Here is a 21865-nt window from a genome sequence, read left to right on the forward strand (position 1 = left end):
AGGCAACACAGATTAAATTTACCGATTTGAATGTTTGCATATTGAACTTTGAATCAAATTAAAACATGATAAAGTTGTCTCTGAGAGTATATGAAGCTCCATGTGTTATTTGCAGGCTACACATGGAAAGACAGCAAACTTCCAGTTCCAGCCTATTTTTCCATTGTTTAACTTTGTATATCAAATATGCACTCTGTAGATTGACCTTATCTCATTCAGTACAGAGATCATTGATAAGGACACTCACCCAGGTTTCACAAACAAGGCTTAAGCTAGTCCTAGACTAAAATGCATGTTTGAACTGTTTCAACTGAAAGAAACTTGCTCTGATATCTCAAAATATGTCAGTGCAATTGTTTTGTCTCAAGATGCACATCAGATATATTTTTGTCTAAGACAAGTTTAGAAAAGTTACTTAAATGCCCTAATTGAACTAAGGCCTAATCCTGGTTTAGGCTAAGCCCTGTCTGTGAAACCGGGCCCAATACTATTAAAAAACATATCCGAAACAAATTCATCACAAAAGTCGTAAAAGTTTAAGTTGTTTTATTTTACTACATACAAGTAACCCAAATCAGGTTGATCACACTCAAATATTTACAGAGGTTTCCCCATATATTCAAGTAACAAAGAAAAATAATAAATATGGTAAACAGGTTTGAAAAATCTCAGACAAAGAGAAACCCAACCAGAAACATCATGTGAATCGCATTATGGCCTCAAAAGTGCAGAACAGACATTAATGAGTTTACTTATCCTGCTCAAATGAAACTGATTGACTCGTACTGATTTATAGATTGTGTTGTAAGAGCAGTGTAGCATGGAAAAAATGAACACTTTTTAATTAACTTTCTGCCTGTGTTTTTTTCTTCTCTTATGATATGATAGTTGATGTCAGTTGGATCAAATCTGCAAAGACACAGAATGTAGGCTGCATTTGCCCCCTTGCACACCTTCTGAATTAATTTTCCAGTCAATGAATATAATGAAAAACTGTGTGCCAATTTTTGTCATATCAAGATTCCAAGCACAGAAACATCAGTACCTCTTTGGTTTATCTTTAAATTGCAGTACCACAGGTAATCTACCTAAAGAGTCATGAAGACGCAGAACCTACTGTTTTGTATGACACGCAGGTATTACAGCACAATATTGCCAGACTTTAAGTCTTATTACAGAGTATTCACTAAAATGAGGTGAATGAATGTAAAAGCTATTATACATCTCAAGCTGAACAGGAAATCAATGCTTAAATTCAATTTAGGGTGAATTTCTTCAAAATGTTTTACAGCAGTAGCATTAATATTTTCTTTTTAATGCCAGAAGCATTAAATTAGCCAACATCAGAGTTTTTAAAGAGAAAAGGGTCTTATCAAAATGGATCATTAAGACTTTCAAATCAAGTCTTTTTTGTAAAATATAATCAGTTAAATGCATCTTCTTTCACTCCATGTTTACTGAACAAAAATCTTTTTTCTAAGATTTGAATTTAAATCATTTAATTATTTTTGAATTTAGCTCCATCAATAACTGCATGTGATCTGCAAACACAGAAGCTACTGTGGATGGAAAATTCAGTGATAAAGACAGTTAATTAACTGGCAATAGTACAATTCAAACTAAAATGGAATGGGGTGTTAAAATACAAGTCAAAATATGCAGTTGTTTATCAGTTACACAAGGAAATGATTGCTAATTATAGTCATGCATATAAATCCTAACTATACAATAAATGACACATGAATGAGCATACCTAGTGTTTTCTTCATTTCAACATCTGAATTAGAACAGAGGAAATAAATTAATTTGTAATGTCAGATATCGTCTTTCTCTGCGGACTGAAATTTGCATAAAGCTGGCTGTATTTATACATGGGGCAATTTGCACAGTGCATTCCAGTCAAATTTCTACACTACGTTTTCTCAGCACTCACAATAAGAGAAAAAACATTTTAGTTTTAGAGTATAAATGCAGTAGATACACAGAGAAATTTATACAAAAGCATAATAAATACAGCAAGCTTTGATATTAAAGCACTGCTTCACAAAGGTACTAACTGTAAGGCAAAATAACCATTGAGTTTTGGAATTTCAGGTGGAGTTTTTTCTGGTCAATAAAGTGTCTATGACAGGCCTCAGAAATGACCGCATTTACCATGCTAATAAACATTCACCATCTTTTTTTACTCAAAACATCAAAATAAAAATGCTGAAAATATCAAACTCTAGCAAACATCAAGAGGTAAACAGACTGTTACAGGAAGTGCATTGGCCAATCAATGAGGTTAATAAATACAAATCTACAGCCCATTTTGCCCTTTATGAATGGTCATATTATTTCACAGTGTTAAAAACTGGAGATGTTGTTCTCACAGACCCAGGGAAATCATGATAGCTTATACTGTTTCACGGAAAATCGAACTATTGCAAGTCTGCTTTTGTGGCTTCTCTCAGTTCCCAGTTTTTTAAACTGAATGTGAGGCATATAAAACAAAAGTTTGCAATGTATTCGATTAGAAAACGCCATCAGGATTCCTGTTGAATAATTACCCATATAAATGGATATAAAATGAAATTCCAGCCACTCTGAACAGTACCACTGTTTGAATCATGTGTGCCAGACAATGAAGGGTCTGTGAATCCACTTATGTGGAATTTCTTCATACAGCAAATGGATATCCATGTTTTTTGTACCATAAACAAATTCAAATGCATTTCCAATATCAAATTGCTATTTCATTGGATGCAAAAGCTTTTTAGTTGGTAGTGATACTAGATGTTCACTAACACTTTCAAAAGTTTGGGGTCTTTTTTTCCTTTTTTTTTTTTTTTTAAAGAAGTCTCTTATGCTAACCATTTATTTGATCAAAAATACAATAAAAACAGTAATATTGTGAAATATTATTATGATATTCTGTTTTCTATTTTAATATATTTTAAAAGTAATTTATTCCTTTGATGGCAAAGCTGAATTTTCAGCATCATTACTCCAGTCTTCAGTGTCACATGACCCTTCAGAAATCATTACTGTAATTTATTTTAACAAATATTTTTGTGGAAAACGTAATACATTTTTAGTAGGATGAAAAGTTCAAAAAAGAATAGCATTGATTTGAAACAAATCTTTTGTAACATTATAAATGGCTCTATTGTCACTTCTGATCAATTTAATGCATCCCTGTTAAATAAAGTATTCATTTCTTTAAAAAAAAAAAAAAAAACATACTGACCCCAAACTTTTAAACACTAATGTACCAAAAATACTTTATCTGATTAAAAGTGGGTTTTAACAGTGTGTTTGAAACACTGCAATAGGGATGGGCGATATCTACTGGTATACCAGTAAAACTTTCTCACACACTCAAAGAAAGAGCGAGAGAGTCTTACATACCACGCAGAATTGACGTGCTACATGTAAACTTAAAGTAAATTTGTAAATTTAAAGTAAATCTGCAACTTTTTCATTTCTGCAAGGGCTGGTGTTTGGATTTTTTACTGTTTTTTTTTTTTTGTAGCTAAAACAGTGGTGAATGGTACTACGTTTATATAATCATTGACATCGTTATCGCAATAAATACAAGAAAATATTTATTTTTTTAAGTCCATATCGCCCATCCCTACACTGCAACCACTTACATGACATGTATACTGCTAAGTTGCGTTTTCGTACCAAACCATGGCTCGTCATGGACAGAGAAGCAGCATCTTCTCAATGTCAAACTCACCAACAGCGAGCTTTTTGCACTTAGCCACCATCTGGCATGTTTGCACCATTATATCACACCAGCCACTGCAATGTACCTCTTCTTCACTCTGACACTTAGCGTTGTATAAATTAGCGTGTAGAAGGGCAAGATGAGGAGAAAGAGCCGATGACAAAGTGGTGTGTTGTATGTCTTGGATATCCCTTCTCCTCTAGTAGTGCAGCACAGAGGCCCATGGAGCCAAAATGGGTCAGAACTACTGACCTTGAGGCAAAAAGGTGCAACTAGCTCACTATCTAAATCTTACTTTTGAATCAATCTGATGATCTAACGATTGATTCCGAAACAGAATGGTCCCATCCCAGTCCCTTTCCACAAGCCTCTTTCCCCCACGGTCTTCGGTCCTGAGTTTCAAGGACTCCCTCCTTATTGGAAGCCCTCCAGCGACTGGGGGTTGCTGGGCACGCGGGAATTGCCGAAGATCCAGCAAGTCTTTGTATTGAATCTCAGGCCTGATCATGCGTAGGCAAGCTTCCCACGTGGCGTTGTCCAGTCCCGTCTGCAACTCATAACCCAAGATCTTCACTAATCCACTCTGGAAAGGGCGGATGGTCTTGTCTCGGATACGACTGGCTTCTATGGGGCGGCCGCCGTCGCGTAAGCAAATGCGAGTGAGAACCTCCCGTTTGGTCCTAAGCAAGGCCACCTCAGTCTCCATTCGACTACGCCCAAAGCGCTCTACTTCCTGCCAAAAAGTAAGATTAAAAGCTTGGTAAAGGTGCCAGTCTAGCGCATTCCACTCACGTAATTTTGATCTTTGCTTGTCTGTTAAAGCCAAAGGGGCTGGAGCTGCAGCTTTGCCCACCCATCCTGACCTTCCACTGGACACTTGCTGCCTGGCGTTTAGGCTAAAAGAAACCACAGCATCTAGCGGCCAGCACAGAGCGTGGCGCAGCAGCACCATAGATTGGTCAAAATACTCTGAGAGAAGAATGAGCTTGAAATTCCGACGCACTGCTGCCACACCGCGCCTGGCCAGAGCTAGGCTAAAGTTGGAGGTATGGTCCAGACCAAAGTCAAACCACATCAGGTTGCGGGCATAATGGTTGTTTCGGAGTCTGGGGTCGTAGTACTTATAGGGGTTGTCTGCAAAATCACCCAGTCCTTTGGCACGCCTGAAGGCAGGGGCAACGTTTTTATAGTAGGCATAAGAAGATTCAGCTAGCGCCACAGGGTCTCGAAGGATGGAGAAATAGAAGGTGTCTGCTGGCATGACCTTTTCAACCTGTAACAAAAGTGAAAAAGAGAATAACATTCCAAATTTCAATCAAGTAACTGAACTCAAATATAAATGGTTATAGAAGAGGAGATTTCTACAGTTTTTTCTGCTTAACAAATCCAGATTTTGGACTAAAAGAAAATAAACATGCTATTAAAGTAATTATTTAGTTAATTAGTATCTCACCAGGGGAAAAAAAGCCAGGGCCACCTAGGGCCAGTTGTTCAAAAGTAATCTGATTTTGGCTATCAGATTGGATCAAATCTTGAAAATTGGTTGTTCAAAAAGAAATAAGGATTCTAAAAGCAGATTAGATCACAAAATCCAATCTTGGTTTTGATCTAAATAAAATCAATTTGTGTTGTTCAAAACATTTTAGTAAGATTGGGATACCTTTGATCCAAAAAATCTGGATTATACTGATCCCATCAGAAGAGTGGATTTCAGAAACAAAAATGTAATAAAACTTTAAAACTGGTCTAAAAAATACAACATTTTTATCATGTAATATACATACACACATTTTTCATGTTTCTCTTGATTAGTTTAACTGTTAAAGTAATAAATTAGAAGTAGACATTAGGCTACATATTTAGCCTTTCGGTAATACTGTAAAGTAAAAAAAAGATTTTGGTGCCATAAAATAATCCCCAAACAGCTGTAAATATCAAACAAAAATATTATATTCAATTCAAAGTGTTTTTTTAAATTAATGTTTGTAAACTACACTGGCACAATAATAAGAGATGTACCAGTCAAAAGTTCTTTGAGAGCGAACGCAAAGTTTCTCGGACGAATGCCAAGCAAAACTTTTCTGAGAGAACGCGAAAGCATTGAAATGTTTATTCCCACCCCTCCCCCACCCCCCTCTCATATTCTTTCTATCAACATGTTTCTTTAGGGACTCCATAGAGCTAGTAATCCAGAATTGTTAATCTGAAAAGTGTGTATCTGGATCAGGGTGATCCAATCCAATTTTGCTTTGAAAAACCAGCACAAAAAAGATGGATTACCTGATACTGGATAGCAAAACATGGGATTTCCAAATCCAGATCATTCTGATCTAGATTAAACTTTTTGAACAACTGGCCCCTAGTGTCAGAAAGAAAGGTTTTTGATGCCCAAACTGTTTTAGGCCATAAAAACAATATTAATACTAAGGAATTAAATCAGTTTTGTTGCTTAGAAACCTAATTAATTTGATTAAAATATGTGTGAACACAGAGTGTGAGTTCAACAGAGCTGTCCGAGAAAATGCCAGCTACCATATGCTGTACCTCTGGTTTGTTGAAACGCATGTGATTTCCCATAATGTCAAATTCTGCCACGTGAGGGCCTCTGTATCCTTTCACTCTCTGGGCAATAAAGGGCAGCGGGTAGCCAAATTGGTACCCCACAGGCAGGGCAAATTTAAGGCCCCGCTCCTCTCCAAAACGATAGAGCAAATTGAGAACGGTGCTGCTTGCTGTCTTGTGAGTCTTCAGGAACATGATGTGGATGTGGGGTTGACAAGACCCCAGAGAGGCCCCTTGGGAATTCTCAGAGGGAAGAGAGTAGAGGGAGTGAGGCCTCTCTGGCTGCATCCAGCTAATGGAGAGAAAGAACAAATTATGACATAAAAATGATAACAAGAACGAAAATGAATCTCTTGTTCTACTCAATATAATAAGAGAAAAATGACGGGATGAAGGGTAAAATGAGGAGAAGAAGTTAAACAAGACAAAAAGGCCTGTCAGGTTACAGATAATTACACAATAGAGATAATTGAGATAAAGTGATTAAGGAAGTAGAGAATAAACACTTCAAAGAGAATGGGTGGGAATAGATTACCTCATAATGAATTCAGAGATATTCTGAGAATGTGAAATGCATATTTACTTAAGATAATTGCATAAGATACCATATAGAAGAATAATTACACAATACTCTTGACTGGATAAACACCATTTCTTAAAGGGATAGTTTATTAAAAAAAATTCTGTCATTATTTACTCATCCTCATGTCATTTGAACCTTACTTTTCAAAATATCTTCCTTTGTGTTCAACAGAAGAAATAAAGTAATGCAGGTTTGGAACGACATTAGAATAAACAAATGATGACAGCATTTACATTTACTTAATTTCTGGATAAACAAGGAAGTAAATTTCCTTATCAGAAAAGCCTTTAGCCCATGTCAGTTATTAGCTATTATTATTATTATTAGTTATTAGAAGTTATTAGCCTATATAGCATTATCAGATTTTGCTGCAGGAAATAATCCAGAAACAAATGACAATAATATGCATTAAAGCAATGTTTTATAAATGCTGTAGAGTACAGTAGAGTAAAAAAAAAAAAAAGAGGAAAATTGGTATGTGAGAAGGAATGAAAATAGAAAGGGGAACATTTTCTTGCCTCTTGTTGAAGATGACTCCCAGTAGTTGCCCAGCAAAAGCGATGACAACAAATACCAGGAGTGCTTTCCATATGGGCCCCAGCCGATAACATCCCAGCCACCGCATTCTCCTATGACCAAGAAGAGGACGGTTAGCTTCGACTGTGATATTGTGCAGCACAGGAGAGTGAAATGTTCATTAATATAATATGAAATGATAAATAACCAACAAAGGGACAATAAAAGGGAGAACGTGTGCATTCGAAGTGTGGAATGTGTTAGAAAGGAGAAGCCGTGATTATAAACACAAAAGTGACATGACAGAGAAGTGGCGGAAAATGGAGAAGACATTCAACATGACAGGAAAAAGGAAAAGACAAACAGGCAGGTGTATCTGTTATCATATCAAATCCACATATAATAAACACATACAAAAACATTAAAGGCTGCTATCTAAAACTATTTTCCATGCCTTATGTATGTCGCTATATCAGCAACTAGACTCTCTGCTACTCAGGCTTTGATCAAAGCGAACAGACTTTTGTGTAGTGCTTCACTGCAAACTAAATTATATTTGCATGAAAACAGATGTAGAGGAAAATTAAACAGTCTGAGGGACAGAATAGATGCAAAAAAATGGCCTTTGTTTCCATACGCTTGTCTCGTCTTGTTGAAAAGGGTGTTGCAGAATTCGTTCGGACAAAGACAGACTACCGCTGTCATAAATCACAGATTGCGCCTCGCAGTCTGAGCCTGACACACTTACCGAGCTGACCGTCTGAAAGCCATGATAAAATCCGGCCGGTATCACTATAGATCGGCGCTTGGCAACAGCCACGGTGCATTTCGGCCGATGCCTTTCAAATCCGCCCGACGACGTCTGTGTAATGTATGTGCTCCATCCGTGCGTACATGGTCCGACAACAGAGCGCCTGCACGATTGCTCTCAAGTGCGTTAAATTTCCCGTTTCTTTGACATGCATGCGGTTCGCTTCAGTTTCTCGATAGGTTACGACGGAGAAAAGGGACTGCTTTGTGTTTTGGGTGAATGTGTGGGCGGGTGTTTAGGGACCAGTCTGCTGCTATATGAGTCGAGGTCTGACGTCAGACCTGCTCTTTGCTTACAAGCACAAATCCAAATTTGCAGAAACGATAAGCGCAGGCATTATTGCAAGCGGAGCACATAAGTAAACATCATTATTAAAAACAAATGAGATTGCCACGAATACAGTACTCTTCGATGTTTTATAATATTTTTTAGAGCATTAGAGGTATACATGCAGTTTTTTTTTCATTATTATTATTGCGATAGATATGTTAGATCAGGGATGGGCAACATCAGTCCTGGAGTGTCGCTCTCCTGCAGAGTTTAGCTCCAACCCAGATAAAAAATTAAAATAAAATAAAATAAAAACTCACCTGCCTGTAGCCTTAGTAATCCCAAAGACATTGATTTAGCTTGTTCAGATGTGTTATAAACTATTATTTTGAATAAAATGAACTTTGCATGTAAAGTAGCTAGTTTTAAAAACATCAAGACCTCACACATCAAGATCAACACAAAAGTATAACTTTTTAAATCTTTGTTCACTTACTTTTGCCAAGTCTAGCCTTGTGAATATGCCTACTTCCATGCAAGTGGGAGAACAGGGAGTGTTGTAACACAGGGTGAGATGTAACACTTTGGCTGCATTCGAAATCGCATACTTCCCTACTATACAGTAGTGCGAAAAACAGTATGTGGCAAAAGAAGAATGTCCAAATTCACAGTACTCATAAAAGAGTAGTAGACCTACTACTTGTGAATGGCAGTGAAGCGACGTAACTGACGCTGGTAGGTCAGTTAGCTGATAATGACAGCATGGCGGATGTAGTCTATCCTAATTATATTCATACTACACACATTCATACTATATAGAATGTACACGCGCTGAACACGTCTGTCTGAACTCATGGCCAAAGGAGTATACTCTGAAAGTCTTGTGCGCTCAACCGTGCGCAAGGCGGAGCAGAACTCGGAAAAATAAGTATACACAGGCCTTTACATGCACATTCAGACAAACAAGTGTGGCAATTGCTTTGGGCTACATTTCAGGTTCTAAAAAAAACAATGTTTTTTGTCAGTTTAAATGGTTCACGTTGTTCAAAACTGTTTTTCTTTGTTCTTCAATGATGTTTATGCAAAAATTGGATAGTGTGGATGTTATTTCAGCAAATTACATCCGTGTTACATCTATCCCCAGCTAGTGTTACAAACTCACCCTAGTAGTGGGGTAGATTTTAACAATGGAACTCTTTGTATTTTACATTAACTCACATAATCTGTGATTAGGCAGTACACATCCAAGTGAGATTTCTTTGTAGAAGACAAATGTGGCTACCATGTATCCATATTTGAGACATCTAACACAAACCATCCCCGGTCTCCCCCATGCGAAAAACAGTTTGTGAGCCGAGTAGTATGTCTGAATGCATAGTATTCATAAAACAGTAGACAAAAAGTACCCAGATGACCTACTACTTCCACTGAGATTCGGAAGTGCGCATCCAATGGGCATGTTACTATCCCATGAGGCCACAGAAGTGGATTTGTGAAAGGCGTAGGGTGCTTCTCAAACGGAAGTCTGCATCCTAGGCTGCATTTAACTCCACTTTTAGACATACACTTGCGAACTTCCTTAAGCACTTCCCCTCGGTGGAATCCCCACCACCATTTTGAAGTGCGTTCAACTTCGTCAAGTGGATGAGGGAAGTTTATTTGGACAGACCCTCGACCCCTCGATATTGAACAAGGGAGCGTGTCTACTCAACAGCTGCTTCCCAATTTAGAGTCTGCATCCTTCGAAGGACTCTGACTTTAAAAAACACACCTTCATAGGCCACAAAGGTTGAAACGGGCATTGTTAAATGGGATGGTCTAGCCTCCTGAGGATTGTTACTGTCTCCTAGCAACTGTGACAGCTGCCGTTGATGAGTGACAATAACATTTGTATGAGACTTTTTTGAAAGTTATATTAAATGGTCTGAAAACAAAACAGGGTTCACAAACTGTCTAAATATGTTCACCATAGTCCATTTCTGTATATAATAAAGTATAATTGCATCTAGTAAGATATAAGTCAACATTTGAACCGCTTTAAAGTTTTTTTGTTTTGTTTTTTTACATTTGTATTATTAACTATTAGAGTAAGTTGAAACCCAATACTTACTTTTAAAAGAGTAATTCGGCAATTTCTCAAAAAAAAAAAATCCTGTAGTCACTGGCGCACAATGAATTCTGGGGTAGGCAAGGCCGTGAAGGATCCATCTGTTGTATCCTTCATTTCACGGGAAACGAAGGATGCATTTGGAGGCCGTATTTGAAGGAGCCATCGAATTGGGACAGGAAAGGCCTCCTCAGCATTGAACACTAGAATGAGATGGTCTAATAAGTCCCTGCGGTCATGACACGAAAATACTATTCAAATTATAATTTATAAAAAAACTATATATTTAAAAACCTTTATGTCAACTGGCTTTCTATTAACGCAGTACAGGTAATGACAACAATCTGTGGTCTCCCAGTGGCTTACATTACGCACGGTTTAACATTGTGTGATTCATTTACAACAAAACAAAAGAAACATAATGCCTTTATCTCAAAAATATTTTTTTGTCTTGCATTATGTAGGGAAATTGGACAATCTCAATGCCGATTCATTTTCCGTTAATTCTTTTTGTGAACTAGAATGTGTGCAAAGGATTGTGTTTGTGATTGGAGGATGCAAAGGTTACACTCGATGCATCCTTTAAAACAGGCCGAAGGAAGGACACGAAACAAAGGTTTTCTTTAAAGGATCCTTTCAATTGAGACATTTGACAGAGCTTGATGATGTGGCAGCCGAGATATGCAGCCTTACTAGGATACAGCTAAGCGGGAAGGCCTGAAAACAGGTGCGGAGTCTACTTTGATTCCACTTCTCATGTGAGTAACACTGGGTTTGAGTGTCATTGATTGTCTGGAGCTGCTGTGCTGTTGGCGACTAACAACAAACACTTGTTTGTGTTTACTCATGTGTACTGTACGTTCATTTTTTGTGCTTCCTTGTCGTTCGTTCATCATCTGCACTTTATTTTTCGTGAAGCATTTTGTTGCGTGTCAGCTGTGATGAACAGACATCCACTCTCACATTGCGTGTGTAACAGTGGCCAGATAGTGAGAGTTGAGCAGGTAAACCACTGCACACTGACAAGTGCTAGAGAACGCGTTGCCTGCCAGCAGCAGACGGGCCGGGGTTCGAGACTGACTCGGAGCAGGGTGGTTAAGATTGGAGGGTGAGTTTTGGAGGCGGAGCAATGAAGAGAGGGGAGGGTTTGTTTGGGTTGATTTCAAATATCAACAATGTCCAACAGCGTTGTTGAAAAAATACATACCCCACCTTTAAGGGACAATATTTGCCCCCTTAAATAGATTTTCAGATGCATTTTTACCTTTATAAAGGCAAAGTTTTTCTAACCCCTATTAAATGTATGTCATGTTGCCTCTCCCGATTTGTTCAAAGCCGCAAATTCGTTCACTAACGAAACACCACAGTTTTTTGACCTGAGGGAGGGGTTCTAGCAGACCAATCACAGCGCTTGTGGTCCGCGTAGAATTGAAGCGTTGTTACATTTTTGGAGAGGTCCATGTCAGGCTACTCCATAGACTACGCGTCTTACACACAGCCTACGATGTAGCATACTTTGCACTAGGGGTGAAACGGTTCTCGGTAAAAAAAATCGAACCATACCGTTGTGCACACTCGGTTCGGCACGCACTTGCACCGCGGTTCATATCATATCTGACGACGCATAAGCATCTATAATATGGTTTGCAGAAAATAAATAAAACAGACAGACAGAGTTAGGCTAATGTATGTTTCTGTCGATGGATACGCATTCTGGCTTCCCTTAAACTTTGTTCAATGCAAGTGCCGCATGCTCTATATGAGCAGTCATTTACGCCATCATCACCCGGGTATTGATAGCGCACGAGCGCAGGTGAGACCTGAACAGCACACGTTGCTATCTGCGTTTAAACTAAACTCATTTAAGCCTTGCCAGTTTAAACATTCGAGTGCAAGGCGCAAAAGAGAACTTGCGCAAGCTCTGTGAGAAGATTTGTGCACTCATCCGAAGCGCGCACGTGGAAGCGCATGTACAGCACGCAAATATTGAGGTTTCAAGTCTTGTTCTTGAACGGACAAATTCACACAAAATTATGTCAACATGCCGGTCTTGGCGAGTATCCTAGCAAGCATAGTCGGTTATGTCTTAAGTGAACTTAAACACTTGAGAAAGAACGCATGTGTTCAGTATCAGTGTACTGATCCGTGTATTATGTCTTAAAGAGACAGCAGCCCTTGCATTCCTGCTGTCTGAATGTTTTATTGTTAATCAAACAACAAAAGACAAGGAAATCACTCATTGCTCATGACTGAATAGTAACTTAATAATTAATAATGATTGATCTTTATTTAATTTATACAGTGAAGATTACATGAAATGTTGTTTTACATTTTATTAGCTACTTTATTCAAATTCTGTACCTGAAAACTGGATACATGAAAAACCTGAAAAGCTTTATTTATTTGTATCTTTGCTTTACTGTATTTATTTGTGCCGTTTGATTATTTGTTCTTATTTTCTTTATTTTTATTTGACAGTAGTCATTTTTTACCTGAGCATAGCACATACTGAACTGTACTGAAACCGTGAGCCTAAAACCGTGATACAAACCAAACCGTGAGTACCGTTGCACCCCTACTTTGCACACAGACTATCTTATGCCCGCTGCTTGTGTAGATGCAGACAGTTTTGACCAAAAAATATGAAGTAATTTGATTGGATGTCATGTTATGTATTTAACCTTCTACGGGACTACCATTTTTCCGTTTTTATACCAGATGCTGCATTTTGCCTGTTAGAAATACATACTCAGTTGTAATGCTATTTTAAGGTGGGAATTAAATGAAGGGCAAAACTCAGCATTTTGTTTGTGAACCCCCTCTGTCACCTCACGTACCTCCAGGGGTACACGTAGGCCTATCCCAGTTTGGGAACCACTAATATTGAACATACTTTTTTTAATTAAATTAAAGTAATTTTTGAAACCAAATGTATTATCTACTATATAGTATGTGATTTCGGACACAGCTTAATTCAGCTATTATAGGCCTATGATTTGAAAAGTTATATAGTCTCAAATTAGTGAAATTAAATCTCAATTGTCAGACATGGCACTACTTTTTGTTTTAGTGATCTGAACCAATATAATATTGAAGTGTTTGTTCATTTACAGTTGCAATGTCTGTATTGAGACATACATCTACATGGAATGGATTATTGAAAAAGAAAAAAATGCAGGGTTGTTGATTAAATGGAGGCAGATCTAAATACGAGCTTGCAGTTGACTCTAAGAAAGACTAAATTATTAGAAAAATTTGACTAATAATTTAATAGAAAATCTGTTTAAATAAACTCATAATCAGTAATTTGTCTAAGAGTCATTTGTTCATGAATCGGACATCATGAATTACAGTGTTGCACTGTGTTCAGTGTTGCCTGGAGCGAGGACAATGCAACAAAGAGATGCTGAATAGCAGTGCAGAAGACACTGGCATGCAGTCTAGATATGTAATTAACTAACACCCGCTCACCAGAAGAAATCTAATAAAACTGCAAAACTGCTTCAGGGATTCTTGGGATGACATAGAGCTCTAAATAGAACCAGTAACACTCACTCAATCCTGTAAGCATATCCAAGTAAGCAGTTCCAAAAGCTTATAAACAATTAACTTGAAAGGATCTGTTATTTTTGAGGCCCGGCATCACAAGTGGTCAGGTGAGACAGATGGCCATTTACACCTTGTTTTAATGTCTCTGGTGACCACTTGTGTTTGGATTTTGTTGAGGGAAAGGATTCTGATTTTGTCACAGCATACACATTACTTACAACATCAGTGCTTTTTGAGCAAGCAAACAAAGTTTTTACACATTATTTTTTGTATCCCCACAAAGGTAAGGTGTGAAATGCTCATTGTTATATTAGTCGAGCACCTGTATTACCTGATACACATCAACTGTCTTTGCCCTAGGGGTAAATTTCACCCCGAACAAACAAATTGTTTATACGCCATGCGTACATTTTTGAAAGAAATCTGAACTTGTTTGTATGTTACTGTAGACTAAGGAACAAGGAATTGTAATGTACAAAGACATATATTGCTACTAAGGATCATACACACATTTCACTGTATGAATTTCAATGAGGCAGACATCAGGTTTAGATTTCCTACATCTGGTTTCCTGGCTTTTACAGTACCTAATTTTATTTGCCTTTTTTTTTTTTTCTTTTTTTTTTTTACCTCATTGGCTATATTAATATTCTTAACTTGTTTTGTTGTAAGTAAATGTAAACATGCTGGCAACTTTGTATCTGTAAAAATATTGGATGCACAATTGGATTTGTAGATTACTTAATGCAATTAGTTACCATTTAGCAGATGCTGTTTCTAAAGCAGCTTACAGTACACTAATTGCTGGAACAGTGCCTTGTAGTAAGTTGCTAAGGAACAGTCTTGATACAAAAGGTTTCTGATTAAAAAAGAACAGTCTCTGGTTCACATTTACTAAAAGAAACACAACTTTTTTTGTTGCAACACTCCTAAAAATTTATATTATGAAAATGTTCTTTGTGTGAAGAACATTTTCATAATATAAAGAAACCGTTTATACAATCAAAAGATTCCATGAATGTTAAAGGTTGTTTAATGAGCAATCAATGCCGATAAAAACATTTACTTTTATATATGATAGTTAACTGAATGGAAAATTTGCATGCAAGCATGGTTCTGACTGTTGACACTTCACACAGTACTCTGATTGGTGGCTTGCTAAAGCTAAATTTATTTACTTGCAAACAGAGTGTTTGGTTTCTAAATGTCTTGGTTTCATTCTCTCTGCATCCAATATTTCACTACACAAAACATTTTATCCTAGCTGAAAGTGAACCCATAATTAATTTAATCTGAGTTGTTTTAACTTTTGTTTCATTTGTTCATGGCTTTTTGAGGATAAGGGCATGTCACGCAACCTGACCATGTTGGCATTTACCTAAATTGGCTACTGTGATTAGGTGCACTGCCTTTGACATCAACAAAAAAAGGTGAACAGTTTTCTCTTCCCTTTTAAAATTTGATACACTTATTTATTTTTGCTGTCCTATACATGATAATAAAGTTAGTTGCATCTAGTATTTTTTCCATGCTGTCTAGGATCCGATCAGAACAGATGTTCAACCGCAGTGGCGTGCACAGACTTCCGCGAGGGCAGGGTCGCAATCGCGTTCCGAGGGGGAGAAATGGGAACGCGGGGGCACCGCGATGTGACCGCAAAGGGCACTTTCACTTTCGCGATCAAAGTGGCAGGGGCTCAAGCCACTGTTCAACACATTTTTGAGTGTTCTACAGGCTGGCTTACTGACTTGTGCAAACTTGAGTTAGTCCTTTACAAGCATGCCTATATATAGACTTAAACCCAAGAATCGCTTAACTTTGGTAGACCTCTAGTTAAAACAATTTTAAGAATATATGAGAGTAGAAATTAAAAATTATGATTCCTGAAAAATGTCCGTCCATGTTTTCTTTTCAAGAAACAAAACACAGGCAATACTGAAACAGTGATAAAACTGTGAAACAAAATCATCCAAATCAACATTTCAGTTCATCTGAGAAATATTGTAAGCCACATGGGTCACTTTTATGATAGTTAATGCTGGGTAAAAAATATAGATCTCATTTTTACGAACCGATATCGATTCTTAAATCCCAAGAATCGACTAGTCTAGTCTGTTTTCAATTGATGAATGAACAGAACTTGTAGCGCGCCTCCCATTAAATAAATCGCAATAATCTTTGCGCTTTGTTACTTTTGATATGAAGCAAAGTTTCAGATTTCAAATGACGTCCATCTTATTATGAGATTAAAAAAAATAAATACCGTTTTGGCGCTGTTTAATGTGGCGTGACAGATCGCTGTAGCGCCTCAGTTAAAGAGAAGCGGCAGCACGGAGCCCATGTGAACATCCTCTCCGCTTTAATACCGGTTACAACGCAAAATAAACATGAATAAACATCTGAAGGTATGTTAAAAGATTCAGTACAACTTACTGAAATCCGTATCATGTCTCGTGTAATACCTCAAGCAGTGTTTCAACCACGGAAAGACGTCAATAAAACAGCTTGTAAACAATGTCAAGTAACGTCACATTTAGAAAAACCATATTCAGTGACCATAAACTCATTAGTCAGCTAGAAAAGTGAACTCTAGAAAGCAGCATTCTGATAAATATTTGCACCATTACATAATTTTTAATGTTCTTCACTGTAAAAAAAATTCCGTAGTTTTTACAAAATAATTTTGGCAGCTGTGGTTGCCAGAATAATTTTGTAAAAAATACAGGAAAATTGTAAACACATTTACAGAACAAAATGTACATTTTACAGTATAAAACTGTATTTTAAGAAAATTTGAATGTAAACCAATAAATTCAACAATGCACACTACTACTAAAATCTGTTTTTTACCTTTAACATATACTGACAACCACCATAATAATGCAGGTGGTAAAAGAGAAAGCCACATGAAGAATCAGAGTTCATCACAAGTAGCTTTTCTACGAGCTGAAATATAGACTAATACAAGAAGGTGCACAGAGTTATTCATGCAAATGCAAAACATCATCATGGTAATCCACAACACTTACATAATGCAATAAACATTCATTAAACAACAGAAGATGTAACATAAAACCCTAATGTACATAACTGATAACAAAAACTATTAAGAAACATGATTATTTAAACAAAATACTTTCAAATGTGGAGTGTCACACAGGGAATTGTGGGAACATCAGTTTACAGATTTTGACTGTAAATTCTACATTGATTTTGTTTTTTTTACGTATGTAAATTGTAAAATTTACAGCATTTTACTGTGAAAATTGCATAAATGTCTGGTTAGAGCTTTTACAGTTTTTCCCTGTATATAATATTGGAACTTAAGGTTAACCTATTTACAATTTTTTTCTGTAGCGTTTTTACAATATTTTACAGTTAAAATCACATTCATTTTTTACAGTGTTCAATATTTAATGCATGTTTGAATAAATCAGTTATGACAGCCACGATTTAAATGTTTATATTTCAAAAAAACGAATTGGAGTAGAAATATGATTATGCAATTCTAAACTTTATTTATTATTAAAAAAAACATTATTGAGTGTAATTTAAGTGTTTGTATATAAATAAGTTAATTTTAACCTTCAATATTATAGTAATGTAGTACCAACTGACTCAAATGTGTAGTTTACAGCATTAGTTGAGAGATTTTTTACCTCTAGAAAATTTGCCATGTACTGTATCTGATTTACTACATCCAAAATAATCGATATCAAATCGAATCGAATTGAAATAGAAATCGAATCAAATCATGAAAATTGTGTCAATACCCAGCCCTAATAGTTAAGTTGTTTTTGTTGTTGTTGTTGTTGTCATTTCAGAGCTTGAAAGCTTCAGTCCTTATTCATTTTATAATAAAAAAGTGACCAGGATATTCTTCAAAAAATCAATAAAGTCAATCAGTCAGGTGTGCGTTTCCCAAAAGCACCGTTAGCCAACTATGGTCGCAAGTTCCATTGAACTCTATAGGAGTAGCGAGTTGGCAGTGGCGACGGCAGGAGCGCGTAAGTGTTTTGCTTAATATCTGTTGTGGGTCATTTGCTTCGTTTATTATTTGCTACTAGGAAGGATTTAAATTCGTATCTGTGTTTGTCCTATTTTGTACCTTGACTATAATTGTATTTTAATTGCACTTGTTTAGAATAACAGGCGCGTTTGCAGACTTTATTGGTGTTATTTGCTCGTAATTGAGCAGAGTTTCGTTTTGATTCGCAGCCATTCACGGGCTTTAGGCTTTTGCAGTGCTAATTTGCAAGGCGGGCGTGGCGAGGGAAAAGTATATTTAAACTCGTGCAAGTTAGAAGTGAGCAGGAGTAGCGAGTTGGCAGTGGTGACGGCAGGAGCGTGGTTTGAATCCTATCTCACAGGAAGGTCTTTCAGGGTTGCCTGGAGAGGGGAGGTATCCAAAGCTCATCAACTGACCACAGGGGTTCCTCAGGGTTCAGTGCTTGGACCCCTCCTCTTCTCCATTTACACTACATCACTTGGTCCCATCATTCAGGCACACGGTTTCTCCTACCATTGCTATGCTGATGACACACAACTCTTCCTTTCATTCCAACCAGATGATCCCACAGTAGCTGCACGAATCTCAAGCTGTCTGGCGGACATCTCGGCATGGATGAAGGAACATCATCTACAGCTCAACCTGGCAAAGACTGAGCTTCTCGTCTTCCCTGCCAATCCGACTCTAAATCATGATTTCAGCATCCAGCTAGACACATCTTCTATTACCCCATCAAATTCGGCCAGAAATCTTGGAGTAATCCTTGATTACCAACTGACCTTCAAAGACCACATTGCAAAGACCACTCGGTCATGCAGATTTGCACTATACAACATCAGGAAAATCAGGCCCTTTCTAACAGAACATGCAACACAACTTCTGGTCCAGGCCCTGGTCATTTCTAGGCTTGATTACTGCAATGCTCTTCTGGCTGGACTGCCATCATGCACAATCAGGCCTCTACAAATGATTCAGAACGCTGCAGCACGTCTCGTCTTCAACGAGCCCAAAAGAGCCCATGTCACGCCTCTCTTCATCTCTCTTCACTGGCTACCAATTGCTGCTCGCATCAAATTCAAGGCGTTGACGCTTGCTTACAGATCTACCACAGGCTCTGCACCCTCCTACTTCCACTCACTCTTACGAGTCTACACTCCTACCAGAAGCCTACGCTCATTAAAGGAGCGAAGGCTTGTGGTACCATCACAGAGAGGCACGAAATCACTCTCTAGGACATTCTCGTTCACTGTTCCTTGCTGGTGGAACGATCTTCTTGCCTTTATCCGGAATGCAGAATCCCTGGCAATATTCAAAAGACAGCTGAAAACTCATCTCTTTCGTGAGCACTTAACCTCATCTTAATATAAAAAAAATAAATAAATAAAAAAAATAAAAATGTATACCTATCGTTTCACTTCCTCTAATCCCTCTCTATTGTAGCTTATGATACTCTGAGCATTACCTAAGACTTGTATTGTGAGCACTTTTTGTGTCTATTTGCCTCGTCATGACGACTCGCTTGTTGTATTCCTCACTTGTAAGTCGCTTTGGATAAAAGCGTCTGCCAAATGAGTAAATGTAAATGTAATGTAAATGTAAAAATGTAATGACTAGGGGTGTAAATCGGATAGTTCGTCACGATTCGATACAATATCGATTCTCATAGCCAGCGATACAATATTTTCCTATACCTCAAAAAGTTCTGCGATACGATACGATTTGATTTGATTCAGGGGTATATCGATCAATATTTCGATATTATGATAGTATGTGCCTATTTTACACTACCAGTTAAATTTTTTTAATGCATAACTGCAACCAAATTATATAACATAAACAATTATTTCAAAATTGATTTTATGATTTAATTTAGGCTTTTACTTGCATGTAAACATTGACATGTTTGCTGATCGATGTTTACATGCGAGTAAAAGCCTAAATTAAATATTTTCATCATAACATGCGATCAATTCTCTTCAGAAAATTTGGACTAAACCGCACAATTCATAAGGATACATTTTCTAATCTCTTTATGAAGTTTTTGAAGCGTCAAAGTGGTAGTTACAAAGGCAGTCAATGGAAGGAAATCTGACAGCATTCTGTCATCAAAAAGATCTTCCGAAGATGAACAAAACTCTTATGGGTGTGAAACGACATGAGGGTGAGTAATTAATGACAGAATTTTAATTTTGGGGTGAACTAACTCTTGAAGGTTGAGTGAGTAATGACAGCCCTTTTGGAGGGTTCACTATCCCTTTACGCTTTGTGTGAGAAAAACAAGACAACAGTTGGTCCTTTGCAGAAAGTTGCATCTGTGTGTAAAATTGGAGAGTGGACAATAGTCCAACCTTGTTCCACAGGCCGTTCACATGCGACTAAAGCTGCTAAACAAGCTTACCCTCACTAATCGACCCCATAGCCGAATAATCTATGTAATTACTCGGGATGACTATAGCAACGGAAAACCGCTTTAGGGTGGATGTCATTAGACCATATGTTGACCCGACACGTATTCACGGCAAGAGTAAACAGAAGTAAATAAAGTATAAAAGGAAATATACAGAAGACCGAATAAAGTGTAAAACTTAATCGCAGGGCAAATGGTTTCCAGAAAGAAACTGTCAGTTTACTGTGTGCGGTCAGAGTAAGATATTTGAATATGAATCTTGGACGACGCTGAAGTTGGAAGAGCGGCTGTCACAAGAGAAATGCACCTTTAGACTGTCATTATTAGTATTTGTTTGTATATTAGCATATCTACTCACCCAAAATGTGTCTCAGAACTTATAGCGTCAGTGCAAATTTGGGGCTGTTTCTTTACTCCAAGAGCAAAGAAATGTTAGTTCGCGCGGCACTCCAGCATTCCCTGTGAATCAATCCATGCGCGAGTCTTCCGTTATCCACAAACTCGCACCAAATGCAACAAAGTTTTGTGTTGATAAACGGCCCACCACGCTGAGATAGTTGTCTGTCCTTCAAACTACATTAAATGCGATCTTACTCGTTTAAGAAGTTCCTCGCGTCTGCCTGCTAAAACAATCCATCTGTCCCAACCCCCATCCATTACTGTATCCCCGTCTGTCGGCGCTCTTACCGTGCATGCGCGGCGCGCTCTCTTCACTCCACAGGGAGAGTGTAACTTTATCCTGTCTGCTGCCTGCAACATCTTAATACCATACTGCATTTCGGTGTTTTGTTGCAGCACTGCAGCATTAAAAGTGACGGTTTTGTTAATTTAATCTAAAATGAATCAATACTTTTAAAAATAAAGGTTCTTTATTGACATCTATGGTTCCATGAAGATCCTTGGAACCTTTCCATTCCACAAAAAGATCTTTATAGTGAAAAATGTTCTTTAGAGTTTTAAAATGTTCCTCACACTAAGAATGGTTCTTTTAACCATTCGCTGAAAGGTTCTTTGGGGAACCAAAAAATGGTTCTTCTATGGCATTGCCGTTTTACTTTTAAGAGTGTATGTGTGTGTCAATATATGTAGGCCTATAAACAGGCTATAAATGAGTACCTGACCAAAATTTAGGTTTACAATTAAACTTTTAAAATAAAAATGTAAAAATTATTATACATTTGTGTAAAATTTCAAGTTAAAATTCATGAATTACGTATTATTTTTGGTTAAAAGAGTTAGGAAGTGTATATCCTGTCAATATCTCCATTAAGAATGTCCTCATTTTAATCACATTTTACCCTCACTAGTTCATTTTAAATTGACCTGTTATGTGACA

General features: G+C 37.4%; 1 protein-coding gene across 2 annotated transcripts; it reads right to left on the minus strand.

The window, feature by feature from the left end:
• Positions 1-529: 529 nt before the first annotated feature.
• Positions 530-21831, minus strand: gal3st4 (galactose-3-O-sulfotransferase 4). Of its 2 annotated transcripts, none has more exons than XM_051899770.1 (4): positions 20888-21831; positions 7379-7489; positions 6260-6569; positions 530-4988 (listed from the first exon to the last, which is right to left on the minus strand). In XM_051899770.1, the coding sequence occupies exons 2-4, from the start codon at positions 7483-7485 to the stop codon at positions 3996-3998; spliced, it is 1410 nt and encodes a 469-aa protein (XP_051755730.1). In that variant the 5' UTR covers positions 7486-7489; positions 20888-21831; the 3' UTR covers positions 530-3995. The 2 variants fall into 2 exon arrangements, with proteins under 2 accessions (XP_051755730.1, XP_051755729.1); XM_051899769.1 differs by lacking the exon at positions 20888-21831 and adding an exon at positions 8125-8452.
• Positions 21832-21865: the final 34 nt, after the last annotated feature.

Source organism: Ctenopharyngodon idella, chromosome 7, assembly GCF_019924925.1.
Source record: "Ctenopharyngodon idella isolate HZGC_01 chromosome 7, HZGC01, whole genome shotgun sequence".
Classification (NCBI taxonomy): Eukaryota; Metazoa; Chordata; class Actinopteri; order Cypriniformes; family Xenocyprididae; genus Ctenopharyngodon; species Ctenopharyngodon idella.